Genomic DNA, 15,559 nt, shown 5'->3' with positions numbered 1-15,559 from the left:
GATCATACTCAAATGATGCTTTTTACGTGCCCCTGGCATGGGTGCCAATCAGGCAGTACTGTCATCAGCCACGACAACGACATCACTTGCCTCAACAGGTCTTTGCAAGTGCAGTTTTTTGCCCAATGATTGAAGGGTGCTCTTAAATGGGCTGGTTATGCTGCACTGGCATAGGCCATGGTTAAGGTCTCACTTGGCATATCGCCTCGGTGAGACCCAATGTTATAATATAAATAATATATATATATATGTATATATATATATATATATATATATATATGTATATATATATATATGCATATATATATATATATATGCATATATATATATATATATATATATATATATATATATATATATATATATATATATATATATAAATGTTGTTGTTGGCACGAGGGTTCCAGTTGATCCAATCAACGGAACAGCCTGCTTGTGAAATTAACTTGCAAGTGGCTGAGCACTCCACAGACATGTGTACCCTTAACGTAGTTCTCTGGGATATTCAGCGTGACACAGTGTGACAAGGCTGACCATTTGAAATACAGAAACAGAAACAGGAAGTTAGAGTGAAAGAAAGTTGTGGTGAAAGAGTACAGCAGGGTTCACCACCATCCCCTGTCGGAGCTTTAGGTATTTTCACACAATAAACACTCACAACGCCTGGTCTGGGAATTGAAACCGCGAGTCTGCTGCCCTAACCACTTGGCCATTGCGCCTCCACTTATATATATGTGTATATATATATATATATATATATATATATATATATATATATATGTGTGCTGTGCGTGAGAAGACCCGGCAAGCCAAGTAAGATCGTTGCCAGTGCCCCTGGACTGGCTCTTGTGCGGGTGGCACATAAGATGCATCATTTTGAGCGTAGCCGTTGCCAGTACAACCTGACTGGCCTTCGTAGAATTTTCGAGCGAGATCGTTGCCAGTGCCCCTGGACTGGCTTGTGTGGGTGGCACATAAAAGACACCATTTCAAGCGTGGCCGTTGCCAGTATCGCCTGACTGGCCTTCGTGCAGGTGACACGTAAAAGCACCTACTACACTCTCTGAGTGGTTGGCGTTAGGAAGGGCATCCAGCTGTAGAAACTCTGCCAAATTTAGATTGGAGCCTGGTGTTGCCATCCGGTTTCACCAGTCCTCAGTCAAATCGTCCAACCCATGCTAGCATGGAAAGCGGACATTAAACGATGATGATGATGATATGTATATATGCATATAAATATATATATATATATATATATATATATATATATATATATATGCATATAAATATATCTATAGGACTAGAAGAATGGAGGTAGCAGGGAATTATATCAGACTGCCAGAAGGGAAGCTAGGAGACAGGTTTATTTAGCCAGAGGGGAAGCAGATAAGAAAAAGTTTGCCAATGTTCTGTACCGAGAGGACCAAAGACTTGAAGTATTTCATGTTGCAAGACAGTGTGTGAGAGAGAATCATGATGTTCTGGGAGAGAAATGTGTTCGCATGGATGATGGTACACTTGCACTAAACAAGGCTGCAAAGAAAGAGGTTTGGAGACGCCACTACGGAAAATTGCTCAAGAAAGAGAATGAATGGGAGAAAGAGAGTCTGCCGAATGTCGACCCAACAGAGGGACCAGCTCTTCGAATTGACAGTACCATTGTAGATAAAGCAATTAAGAGTATGAAGACAGGGAAAGCCCCCGGCCCATCAGGAATCACTGCAGGGATGCCCAAAATATCTGGTAGTGTCAGCTATAGCCTAGTCACCCGTATTGTTAGCCAGATGATACACAAAGGAGTCATACCCAATGACTGGTGTAGCAGCACCATAGTCAACTGCTACAAAGGTAAAGGTGACACTTTAGATACAAATAATTACAGAGGTATAAAGTTGTTAGATCAGGTAATGAAAGTCACGGAGAGGGTCATAGCCCAACTAATTAGGGAGCGAGTCAGTTTAGATGAGATGCAGTTTGGGTTCGTGCCAGGGAAAAGCACCACTGATGCTATATTTCTGGTAAGACAGCTGCAGGAGAAATACTTAGCCAAGGATAAACCTCTGTACTTGGCTTTCGTTGACATGGAGAAAGCCTTTGACAGGGTCCCCCCGCCCCTTAGTGGAGCACTAAGAACACCGTCTGAGCGTGATCGTTGCCAGAGCAGCTGTCTGGCTTCCTCATGGCGCAGAACATTGGCAAACTTTTTCTTATCTGCTTCCCCTCTGGCTAAATAAACCTGTCTCCTAGCTTCCCTTCTAGCAGTCTGATACAATTCACTGCTATCACAGTCCTTCCAGGCCTGTTTCTTTTGTCTAATAGCCCTGTCAACAAAATTGTTCCACCACCATGTTACTTTGGGTCGAGAGGAGACTTTATACCAGCCACAGATCTGGTCAGTGCCTCTCAGCAGATTGTGCCATAGAAACCTCCAATTGTCTTCCACGTTGTATGATGCTATATCCCCTTGTATTTCGTCAAATGCTTCAAGTAATATGTCTCTAAATCTCTGTCCATTTGCAATATTTTTAAGCTTCCACACCCTTCTCCTCCAAGCCGGTCTACTTCTGGGCATCCATTTTGCCTTGATCCTGAAGTCGCTAACTACTAATCTGTGTTGAGGGGTACATTCTTCGCCAGGGAACGTTTTGGCATTTATAAGCCACCGTCTTTCCCTATTTCTGGCAAGGATGTAGTCGATTTGGCTAGAGTCTCTGCCGGAACGGTAGGTGACTAGGTGACAGGCAGGTTTCCTGAAGTTGGTATTGCAAACCATAAGATCGTTTGCATCACGGAACTCCAGCATTCTGGTTCCCTCCTCATTGCGGGAACTGAAGCCATAGCCTCCATGTACACCATGGAAGCCCCCTGCATGACGTCCAACATGACCATTGAAATCACCAGCCACAAAGAGAAGGTCCCTGTCATTCGTCAACAAGGTAGTTTGCAGGAGGGCATTGTAAAATTGGTCTTTCAGCCCATCTGGTAGCCCCGGTTGAGGGGCATAGGCCGAGATGATGGTAGCTAACCTATGATGAAGCACTAGTCTAATCTTAAGTACTCTGTCACATACTCTGACTACCTCTATTACCTTATCAACCCATTTCTCTGCTAGAAGTATTCCCACGCCCCCGACCCCATCAGTGTTCCCTGCCCAGAAAATCTTGTACCTGTGTTCTTTTTGTGTGAGGAACCTCGTGGAACCTCCTCGCCATCTTACTACTTGGATGCAGCACAAATCTATGCATCTCCGTTAAAGCATCTCAACAATCTCACCAGACCTTCCTTTCAGCGTGCCAATTTTGACAGTGTGGGAGGTGTTGGCCTGTGTGACCCTGGGATGGGGGAAAGCAGTGTCGTGTACCTGAAAAGAAAGCTTGCATTTGGCAGAATTCATAAACAAAACGATACCTACAACCTGCATACACTACACAATCTTTATGCGCTACCCAAGGTAGGGGAGGGGATGGTATAAGGCCTCTAGGAGTGTTCGCGGGATACAACTGAAGATGACAGAGGATAAGAACTTCCGGTACTGGTGGAAGGGGTGGGAGGGAGGGTGTACCGCCAGCTAAGAGAGCTTCATCGTAATTCTGTCAGCAGAGAGATTGGAAGACGATTAGGAGAAAGTGGGATATTGAACTAGTTAGAGTTAGGGTCACGTAGGAATCGAAGATAGAGAGGGGGAGAGAGAAAGAGTGAGGCAGAGAGAGAGAGAGAGAGGGGGCCAGGCAAATAGTACATCATGCGGGAATATTCTTTGGGTTTTTGGAACAAAATTGAATGAAACAGCAGTGCTTAATCATGAGTTTAAATGCTTAAATCAGTAACATAATTGAATGAGACAGCAAATGCTCAAATTGTAATTTTAAAGGGAGAGAGACAAAATTTTTAGACAGATTTAAGGAGTGAAAGACTTGAATAAAGTAAAGAAAACAGATAAGCATGAATGAATTTAAGACCAAACAGAGATCGAGTGATGTTTACATGGAAGGAAAATAGATAGATAATGAATAACGGACAGGGGTGGGGACTGCTAAGATGGATAATATGAAGGTTGGAAGTATGAAAAAATTTCTTAGCTTTTCATATTTTGGAGAGCTTCATCGTAATTCTGCCAGCAGAGAGATTGGAAGTATATGTACCCCACAACAGAAGAATGTACCCCACAACATAGACTAGTAGTTAGTGACTTCAGGATCAGGGCTAAGTGGCTGCCCAGAAGACGACCAGCTTGGAGGAGAAGGGTATGGAAGCTCAAAGATCCTGCGAATGGACAGAGATTTAGAGACTTATTACTCGAAGCCTTCGACGAAATAGAGGGGGATGTAGCTTCACACAATGTAGAAGACAACTGGATGTTTCTACGGGACAACCTGCTGAGGGCCACCAACGAGATCTGTGATTGGTGCGAGGTCCCTTCTCGACCGAAAATAACGTGGTGGTGGAACAAGGAGGTAGACAGGGCTATTAGACAAAAGAAACAGGCTTGGAAGAACGGAGGTAGCAGGGAATTGTACCAATCTGCCAGAAGGGAAGCTAGGCGACAGGTTTATTTAGCCAGAGGGGAAGCAGATAAGAAAAGATTTGCCAATGTTCTGTGCCGTGAGGACCAAAGACTTAAGGTATTCCATGTTGCAAGACAGTGTGTGAGAGAGAATTGTGATATCGTGGGAGAGAAATGTGTTCGCATGGATGATGGTACGCTTGCACTAAATGAGGCTGCAAAGAAAGTGGTTTGGAGACGCCACTATGAAAGGTTGCTCAATAAAGAGAATGAATGGGAGAAAGAGAGTCTGCCGAATGTCGACCCAACAGAGGGACCAGCTATCTGAGTTGACAGTACCATGGTAGATAAAGCAATTAAGAGTATGAAGACAGGGAAAGCCCCCGGCCCATCAGGAATCACTGCAGAGATGCTCAAAATATCTGGCAGTGTTGGCTATAGCCTAGTCAGCCGTATTGTTAACCAGGTGATACACGAAGGAGTCATACCCAATGACTGGTGTAGCAGCACCATAGTCAACTGCTACAAAGGTAAAGGTGACCCTTTAGATACAAATAATTACAGAGGTATCAAGCTTTTAGATCGGATAATGAAAGTCACGGAGAGGGTCATAGCTCAACTGCTTAGGGAGCGAGTCAGTTTAGATGAGATGCAGTTTGGGTTCGTGCCTGAGAAAAGCACCATTGATGCTATATTTCTGGTAAGACAGCTTCAGGAGAAATACCTAGCCAAGGATAAACCTCTGTACCTGGCTTTCGTTGATATGGAGAAAGCTTTTGACAGGGTCCCCCGATCTCTCATCTGGTGGTCAATGAGGAAACTAGGGATAGAAGAATGGTTAGTGAGAGCTGTGCAAGCCATGTACAGAGACACTGTCAGTAAGGTGAGGGTTGGCAATGAGTATAGTGAAGAATTCCGGGTGGAGGTAGGGGTCCACCAAGGTTCTGTCCTCAGCCCCCTCCTATTTATCATAGTCCTCCAGGCTATAACAGAGGAATTCAAGACAGGAAGCCCCTGGGAGCTCCCCTATGCTGATGACCTTGCACTAATTGCTGAGTCACTATCAGAATTAGAGGAGAAGTTTCAGGTGTGGAAGCAAGGACTAGAATCGAAGGGCCTTAGAGTCAACCTAGCTAAAACCAAAGTCCTAATAAGTAGGAAGGCAGACAAAACACAAACCCCTTCGGGTAGATGGCCCTGCTCGATCTGTAGAAAAGGAGTGGGTAGTAACTCTATAAGATGCACTCAGTGCAAGCTATGGACACATAAGAGATGCAGCAATATCAAAGGAAGGTTAACTAGGAAGTTAGTTTTCATTTGTAGCAGATGTTCAGGAGCTATAAACACTGTGGATGAGCAGAAAACAACTTCTGCCACATTCCAGGGAGAAAAACTAGAAGTGGTTGATAGCTTCCGCTATCTTTGTGACCAAATTAGCAGTGGGGGTGGGTGCGCTGAAAGCGTAGCTGCTAGAATAAGAATAGCCTGGGCAAAGTTCAGAGAGCTTTTACCTCTGCTGGAGACAAAGGGTCTCTCTCTCAGAGTAAAAGGCAGATTGTATGACGCATGTGTACGAACAGCCATGCTTCATGGCAGTGAAACATGGGCCGTGACTGCTGAGGACATGCGTAGGCTTGCAAGGAAGGAAGCCAGTATCCTCCGATGGATGTGTAATGTCAGTGTGCATACTAGACAGAGTATCAGTACCTTTAGAGAAAAATTGAACTTACGAAGCATCAGTTGTGGTGTGCAAGAGAGACGATTGCGCTGCTATGGTCATGTAGTGAGAATGGATGAGGATAGCTATGTGAAAAAGTGCCACACCTTAGCATTTGAGGTAACCTGTGGAAGAGGTAGGCCCAGGAAGGCCAAACAGGCTTCTCTATCCAGCTGGCAAGCTACTTCAGGCTGATGACGAGCAAAGACTCAGAAACATGTCCCTGAATGCTGGCTAGGCTGGGTGGAGGAGCTTGTCTCCCCCTCGCAAACTTAAGGACACAGTAATTGTGTCAAGGCCGACAGGAAGCGGTCCAGCTTCCTAGGGCTAAACGGCAGTAGTGTGTTCCCTTATTGGGATTGTCACATTAAGTTGACAATATACTACAACTTTATCGCTCCACTACTGCTTAAATCTCTCTGAGAGATTTAGAAATATTATATTTCTAATTATATATATATATACATATACATATATATATATATGCAGACTCTGTGGAATCAGTATCGAAGATATTACCCACATCATTAGCAGCTGTCCAAAAATGTCATCACGGTATTACCTACCTATGAGACATGATGTTGTGGCCAAGACACTGTACAATGAAATCCACCAAGAGGATAACCCCGGGGCTAAGGAGATGAAAACCTATAATGAGGTAGAGGCCATTACCACTCACAATATGAAAGAGTATTGGTGGAATGTCCCAATAAAAACCTCAATAAAGTGCAGACATAATAGACCGGATATAGTAATCTGGGACAGAGAAGAGAAACTCTGTACAGTAATAGAAATCAGCTGTCCTGCGGATGTCAACATCCCACTAAAGATTAGAGAAAAAGAGAACAACTACTCCGAGCTACTGAGAAATTTACAGATACTCCACCCAGACTACAAGTTCAGATTCATACCCGTGATTGTTGTTGCATTGTGATATGTAACGAACTGCCTCAACAAAAACCTGGAAAAATTAGGGTTCTCAAAACCTGAAAGAAAAAGGCTGATTAGAAGACTACAGATTCAAGCCATCAATGGAACTGTAAAGATATGTAAAACTTTCCAAAAATTTAGCACATAAATACATATGCATGCATCTAAAACGCATCCATAAAACAAACATACAAATCTGCGCATACACTAACACCAAATACTGCACACACACATATATGCACAAATACCTAGATGATGTTGATAAAAGTTCCAATGAAGGAGCCTTGAATCTATGTTAGAGTCTGGCTCTTTCTCTATGCACAAGAAATACAGAAATGAAACTGATTGATAACATACATACATACATACATATATGTGTACAGGATTTCACCAACAGTAAACAACACTTTTCATCTACAAAATCTACTCATAGGCCTTTGTTCAGTCGATGCTTGCTCAAGTAGCTCTGTACTTGGACTGAAGCCAGAGACATGTAATTGGGGGAGTGAACTTCATAACTATGCAGTTATATTTACTCTACTTCTATGTTAAAAATGTTTTCAAAAAATTATGTTATTAACAATAACCTATCTCAGAACTTGAGGCATATATTAAGTTAAATAAGTTATTAAATGTATTGAATTTTTCCTTTCTGTTTTTATGATTTAATTAGATTCTTTTTCATTGACAGACCTTTATCTTTCCGAGCAAAACCTAGGAAGCGTCGTATTGGCCGTACACCACCTGTAGGGCAGCCAAAATTGTTTGGAGGCAGTCTTGAAGAATATATTGATGTGAGTTCCTTCTAATATAAATTGTTGGGAGATGTAGTCTTTGCCTTATGGTTCATAAAAATATTCCAAATAAATGATAGAATTTTCGCTTGCTTTTCCTCAACCATCTTTCAGAAATCAGTGCAAGTTAGTTGTAATGTTAATTGCAAGAGAGTGAAAGGCATTCACTTTATGCAAAATAATTCAGAGAAATCTTGTATCAGTTATAAAGACCATTGGTCGAAAGGCTATATGAAAATCATTGATTGGCAGAATCATTAGTGCATTGGGGGAAAAATATGTCTTGGGAAGGTCAACTTTGCCTTTCATCTTCATGGAGTTCGATAAAATAAAATGCCAGTCAAGTATTAGGATTAATTAACATCTTCCCTTCAAAATTACTGACTTTGTATCTAAATTAAAAACAGTGTTTGCTACTAAATAAAATAAAATAAAATAGAACAGATATTTCTTGTTTAGCTACTTCTCCAGGACCTCATTAATTTCAATATTATTATCCTTTTGTAAACATTTTTTTAGGCTTATACATTTCATATTTACATTCTTTTTTTGTACCCAGTTTCAAACTTTTCTCTTGCTGACCTGTATGCAGGCTATCAACAGATATAAAGTTCAGCGTTAACTCATCCTGTGTTATAAATAAGTACTTTCCCTAAGCCTACTAAGAAGCCTCTATAAAATCATTCAACATGCTAGGGATAAATGCTAAATCACCAACAAATCACATGCCTTAATATCTTTAAAAGCAAATGAAACATTGGGTAAGGTAACCTGTCTGAAATAGAAATAAAAGGATATCTTAACAGAAATGCCTTTGACTATAAATCTGCTTCGTCATGGCTAATTTGGAATTAAACAACAAAAGGATTTTCCGTTACTCTAATTTTTTATGTGCAATTTCATGTTTACTATGTTTTTATGTATATTAAAAACTGTTTATCATTTTCTCTTTTCACCATCTTTATAAATTTATTTGTAGGTATTAAACATTTTATATAATGCTAAATTTCATATTTATTTTCTTATATAAAATTATAACAGCTAAAACAGTTTTCGGTGTATTTTCTCTCTTCTGCTTACAGAATACAGGAGAAGAAATTCCTCTGATTATTCGTAGTTGCATACGTGTTATAAATCTTCACGGTAAGTCATGTATGATCTCTTTTTGTCTTATTGTTTGTTAGATGTTTCTCATAAATGTTTTTCTTTGGTTACTTTTATTATTCTGAGTCTTTGTCTCTTTTCACTTTTTAGTTCTTTCTTTTCAGTTATTCTTCCTGAAACTGAGATTTTAATTTTTGGCATTTAGACTTAACAGAGGGTCCAGCAATTGAAGTGGATAGCTCTTTGGTCAAAACTGTGTTTAAGGATATAATGGCAGCGAAATTCAATGTACCATCAAGAATAATTATTGAGGTACTAAAAATATCCTATGAAGTAGGACATGCGCTAGTCAGTAGAGTAGTACAGGGAGATGTTGCAAGGAGATGCTCTAAGTAGAAGCTTTAGATTGATGGACCAAGATATGAAAGTAACAGAAAGAGTTATACAGCTGATTTGGAAGAAAGCTCAGATGAGATTTGTGTGAGGACAGGGTCCCCTAATGACCCCCTTATAGTGAAACAACTATATGAGAAGTTCTTAGTTTAGAGAAAGCCACAATATGTACCTTTCATTTATTGAAACAGGGTATCATGGTCTGATGATCACTAAGAAAACTAGGTATAGACAAATGGTTTATGAGAGTTGTATGAATTGTGTTCAGAGATACCATCAGCAAGGTGAGAATTGACAGTGAATTAAGCCGGGAATTTTGCATACAGATAGAAGTCCATTAGCTTGGTTCTCATCCCCCTCCTGTATGGTAATGGCCTAGTTCTCAATGTTGAATCTGTCAAACATCTAGAGAAAAAAATGTGGAAGCAACGCTTAGAATCAAGAAACCTTGAAATATACCTAGCAGGAACAAAAATTTTAGTTAGCAGGAAAGAAAACCGAACTCTACAACCAACTTGGAAGTGGGCATACTTGACAATCAACATAGGATTAAGTAGGAATATCATGCAGTATACCCAATGTAAACTATGTGCATGTACAAGATGTGTAGTGGAATCCTAGACAGCTGACTGAAAAAATGTTCATATGTAACAAATGCTTAGTGATGTGCAGTAAGTGCAGCTATATTATTGTACATGAATGTTAAAACACAAATGAGGTGAGCGAAAAACTAACGATAAAAGGAATCAGATGTAGTGTGCAAGCGTGGAATCAGGTGTAGTGTGCTGCTCTGGTAGGGTGAAGAAGTACCAAGTGATATAAATGCAAGGTACCTCCAGAAGAGGAAAACAAGACATTGTGAAAGCTGATCTCAAGAAGCTGAACTTCATGAAGGAGATGACAAGGGACTGTGAAAGTAGAGAGACATTATGCTGGAAAAGATCCATCAAACCCATGCAAGCCTGGTAAAACATAAAGATGATGGTGTTGGGAATTATCATCATCATTGTTTGCCTTAATATACTGTCAAATTATTTTAAAGAATCATCAGAACTTTTGTTCTTTTATCTGTTTGTTTTTTTCTTTTGACAGCACCAAGAGAATTTGTGCATGTTATATCATATTGATTTGTTTTGTCATTTATTTATTTTATTTGTAATATTTCTATTCTTTCCAATGTGGTGGATTAACTGCAGTTATAGTCTTAATCATGTTACATTTTAAGTTCAGCTCTCACTGGGACGGATAAATTAAATAGCAGTAATATGCTGGAGTCATTTATACAACAATCTCCCACCGCTATTAGTTTCTGATCTTTTGCTATGGTATGAAATCACTTTTTTTATTTATAATTTGTATTATTCAGGCATTCATCATCAGGGTATATTCAGAGTATCTGGCTCTCAAGTTGAAATCAACGAATTTAAAAGTAGTTTTGAAAAAGGTAAGATCTTATGTGATTTTATGAGTTGAAATATTTGACAATTTTTACTAGCTCCCAGGTAACTTTCCTTAAAAACACTCCTTTAGTTCATTTCAAATGAAAATATGTTAATTGGTTTTTCTTATGTGTGCAAGAGTGGGTTGAAAAGTTCATAGGCTGACTATGAAGGAATGATGCCAGAGCTACGAAATCTTACGTGCATTATTTTCAACTCTCTTTATTAATAACAGCATTGTTTCTTTCTAAGTAATCTGACATCTGACTGCTCAAAGAAGACTTCAAAAGTAACTAGTAGTGACTTCTCTTGAAATTAGACAAAATTTAGCATCATGGTGTTATTAACTATCTGCAGAAAAAGGGTTCAACCTCCAAGGACATGCATGCTGACATGATTGCTACATTAGGAGATAAAGCTCCAGCTTTCTCAATAGTGCAAAAGTGGGCAGCTGAATTTAGGAGAGGAAAGGAAAGTCTTGAAAATGATCCATGATCTGGGTGCCCTGCAGCTGCCACCACTGAGGAAAACATTGATCATGTTCACCTCATGGTGCTGGATGGCAAGCAGTTGACTATAAATGAAATAGCCAATGCTATTAGCATATCCTGTGAGAGAGTTGAGAATATTCCACTTAATAAACTTGACATGATGAAGGTTCCTGCTCGATGAGTGCAAGATCTTTTTCACACCTGATCAAAAGCACACTAGAGTGATCACATCATGAGGAAGTATGACATTGTTTGAGGCAGACCCAACTGGTTTCCTAGAAAATTTCCTAAACCAGGATAAGTGTTGGGTTCATCACTTTGAACCAGAAACAAAGAGATAATCCATGCAGTGGAAACACCCCTCCTCTCGCCTGCTCCAAAGAAGGCCAAGTTCGTTTCATTTGCAGGGAAGATGATGGCCACGATATTTTGGGATGTAAAGAGCATCGTGTTTATTGACCATCAAATGGAAAGTTCTGAGCCAACTTGCTGAGGCAGTTACAAAAGGTTATCAAGAGCAAACGTCCAGGAAGACTGATGAAGGGAGTCTTGTTTCATCAGGACAATACTCCAGCACACAAGTCCATGGTTTCAATGGCTGCTGTGCATGACTGTGGCTTTGAATTTGGTTGATCGGCTTCCCTGTTCCCCTGATTTAGTCCCATATGAATATCATCTGTTCCTCAACATAAAAAAAAACATTTGGTTGTGAACCAGTATGGTAGTGGTGATGATGTTATTGCTGTTGATAACATTTTTTATCAACAAGATGAAAGATTCTTCACCTATGGGATCCTAGCATTGCAACACCAATGGAAGAAGTATGTGGTCTGCAAGGGGAACTATAGTGACATTCCATGAGAGTATCTTGGTCAGCCTATGTACTTTTCAGCTGATCCTCATAAACTGCTGCTATTGGGGTTTTGAAGGGAAAGTATATTAGTTTTTTAATTCAGTTTCCTGAATTGGAAAATAATTCTGCTTTATTATTTACAATTAGTTCTCAAGAAAGACATTTAACCATAAAATGTCTGCACTAAAGAATACATGCAGAAAGCCGTAAACCTATGACTTTGCAGTTGTGATAACATGCCAAAAACTGCAAAATGATTTTATAATTGGCTGGATGATGAAAGAACTGAATAGAATTTATTCTTATCTGTGACTGATTTTGTAATTCCTTGTTTGAAAATGATTGAAATCATTTAAATTAAAATATAACATTAAAAGTAACTTATTAGGTCATGATCTTTGCTGACCCTCTGAGATAGATGTAGGTGATGCCAGTAATGTTCCTTTAGATCTTGTGTATGTCAACATCATGCAGAAAAGATAAGCTGGGAGGGAATTCCAGAGGGTTGGTATGCTAAGTAGAAGGAACTAGGTTTATTGATTAGTGTGGGGCCTGGGTGGGGATGGATACAACAAGGTTGATGAGAGAAGGGGAGATGAGTGAGATGGTATACCTGAATGGGTATGATCCCAACCAGTAGAGGTCATTATAGTAGTAGTAGAGAGAAATGACTGTCTTTCCATAGGTTTGTAGGTGGAGTGTTTCAGTGTGTATGAATTCAGAGTTTTTTGTTGTGTGTGATCCTTCATGAAGTAAAAATTTATCTTTTAATGAGAAACTCTGAGCAGCAACATTGTGAATCATCAGTCTCAAATTAATAAACTGTACTATATGTGCTGAGTACTTTTTCATTCGCTAGTAATCTCCAAATGGGTTTTTGTTTATTCAGAAACATATGCACATATTAGCTGAAGTAAAATTACTCAATATATGTTGTAGAGTTTGCTTATTCTTAGCCTATATTCATTATTCATTCACCACAGCATGTATTTCCAATTGCAGAAACCCCTTTCTTGCCTCCACCTGTACTTGTAGGCTTATAGGTTGCCACAGATGTCTTTGTGGCATACAAATGAAATTTACCTCAGAATGCAGAGAGCTGGAATAAATGCCACAAGGCATCAGGTCCAACATTCTTACAGTTCCACTAATCTTCTGCCCTCGATTGGTACTTTTTTTTTTTTTTGCAAATGGAAAAAATGCAAAACTGATCTGGGTTGGGGCTTCATTTCAGAGTCAGAGTAAATACGTCAATGCATTCAATCCAATTCACCCCAACAATGTGTGTGTGTGTGTGTGTGCCACAGAAAAACAAGGAAAACAACATGATAGTTAAATCATTTCAATGGGCATATTTCAGCAACACATTTCAAAAAACCTGTTGCACAATTTATGACACAACAGCTGCGTCATCACTTCTAAGCAAAGTTGGAACTGGAATAAAAATTAAAAATTCACAGTATTTATAAGTATGAAATACTGCTAAGAGAAGCTGGGAGAGTTGTCAAGTTTCCACAGATCATCATCATCATCATCATCATCGTTTAACGTCCGCTTTCCATGCTAGCATGGGTTGGACGATTTGACTGAGGACTGGTGAAACCGGATGGCAACACCAGGCTCCAGTCTGATTTGGCAGAGTTTCTACAGCTGGATGCCCTTTCTAACGCCAACCACTCAGAGAGTGTAATGGGTGCTTTTACGTGTCACCCGCACGAAAACGGCCACGCTCGAAATGGTGTCTTTTATGTGCCACCCGCACTGAAAAAGATATGTATCAAGTTCCATGAATTTAACCCAAAGTGATAGTGGTCAGAGACACGTGTGTATAGAGACAGACCGACGAACAGACAGGCATGTTCAGGCATAATTTTGTGGTTAAGAAGTTTGCTTCAGAACCAAGTAAGAGGTTCAGTCCCACTGCATGAACACTCTTGACAAGTGTCCTGTACTATAGGGCTTTCCTATAAGGTGTTATCCACCCCTGATTGGAACTCTCCCGTATGACATGTACGCATGCTCAGTGACTTGCTTTAACAGTTGCAATCAGCTGAATGCACATTGCCAGTGACATTTGACATAATTACCCACACTCTGTGGTCAGGATTCTTTTTTTGGTTTGATGTCGGTATCGAAGGGATTACCAGACACTGGACAATACAGTGAGAGCAGCTTTCACTCACATCGTGGTATTCGATGCTGTGTACGTGTCTGTCGTGGTAAAATATGCCACTCCTTAACTGTTGCTTTGCTTTCATCCGTAGCACGAGGTAATTATGTCATTATCTGTGAAATTCGGCAACTTACAAAGATCTTTAGATCAGGCAATACTTCACCGAGAGGAGATATAAGCTTCTGCTTATTCCTGTCTGAAGTATCGTCCGATACTTCAGACTTATCGTCCGATGAATTTACTTTGTTGACATATCGACAGAATTTTTATACCTTTCAACCTTTCAATCAAGTCCGCCTTTCTTTCAGTAACATACTGTCCATATAATCTTAAATATTTCTTTAACTCAGGCACAGTAAGTACTTCGATAGCTGAATCATCAAGCTGCTTTATATTCATGATAAGACGTAAAACAATAACAATGGCGTGGGTTAGCCTCCGGAAGTTTAATTATCTACATGGAGCGCCGTCTAGCCAAGGGAGATAACCTACTTATAGGAAAGCCCTATAGCCACAGCATAACCAATGCTTTGTGAGTGAAATTGGTGGATAGAAACTTAAGAAGCCCATCGTGTGTGTGTGAATTCATATTTTCCCCTTATCTCACATTTGTGTCTGTTGATTGTAAATAAAAGCCACACAATGTCATTTGTTTATCATCCTCTGTGTAACTATGTCCAAGCTGTTTGCTTGGACATGGTTACACAGAGGAAGACTGGGGAATTATTCCCTTGTTTGGAAACAGGTGAGTGTTGGTGTCGGAAAATGTATCTGGCTATAGTTTCAACATAGTCTCCTGTAACTAATTCATGCATGGAAAAGAACTGAATAGAATTTATTCTTATCTGTGACTGATTTTGTAATCTTATGCATGGAAAAGAAGGTGTTAAAATGACGACAGTGACATGTGTGTACATATATGTGTGTTTGTGTGTGTCTGTGTATGTATATATATCTCATTATCATCATTTAATGTCTAATTTCCATGCTGACATAGGTTAGACAGTCTGACCAGGGCTGGTAAGCTACGCCAGACTCCAGTCTGATTTGGCATGGTTTCTACGACTGGATGCCGCTCCTAACACCAACTACCCTGAGAGTGTAATGGGTGCTTTTGTGTGACACCAGTATCTGCCATGATTATGATTTCACTTGTCTTGA

At 39.9% G+C, this 15,559-nt stretch overlaps 1 protein-coding gene across 4 annotated transcripts in view; it reads left to right on the top strand.

Annotated features, from left to right (window-relative positions):
• Positions 1 to 15,559, top strand: part of LOC106872494 (SLIT-ROBO Rho GTPase-activating protein 1-like) — a 654,858-nt gene that overhangs the window by 533,278 nt on the left and 106,021 nt on the right. For all 4 annotated transcript variants that reach the window (XM_089351041.1, XM_089351043.1, XM_089351040.1 and 1 more), the window contains 3 exons: positions 7,843 to 7,945; positions 9,028 to 9,088; positions 10,809 to 10,886. In XM_089351041.1, coding sequence (XP_089207167.1) covers positions 7,843 to 7,945; positions 9,028 to 9,088; positions 10,809 to 10,886 — 242 coding nt within the window. The remainder of the gene's footprint in view (positions 1 to 7,842; positions 7,946 to 9,027; positions 9,089 to 10,808; positions 10,887 to 15,559) is intronic.

The sequence above is a fragment of the Octopus bimaculoides genome, chromosome 4 (assembly GCF_046866305.1).
Source record: "Octopus bimaculoides isolate indiv1 chromosome 4, ASM4686630v1, whole genome shotgun sequence".
In the NCBI taxonomy this organism is placed as follows: domain Eukaryota; kingdom Metazoa; phylum Mollusca; class Cephalopoda; order Octopoda; family Octopodidae; genus Octopus; species Octopus bimaculoides.
The sequence above is the reverse complement of the archived record's forward strand: the minus strand, read 5'-3'. Positions and strand labels throughout refer to the sequence as shown.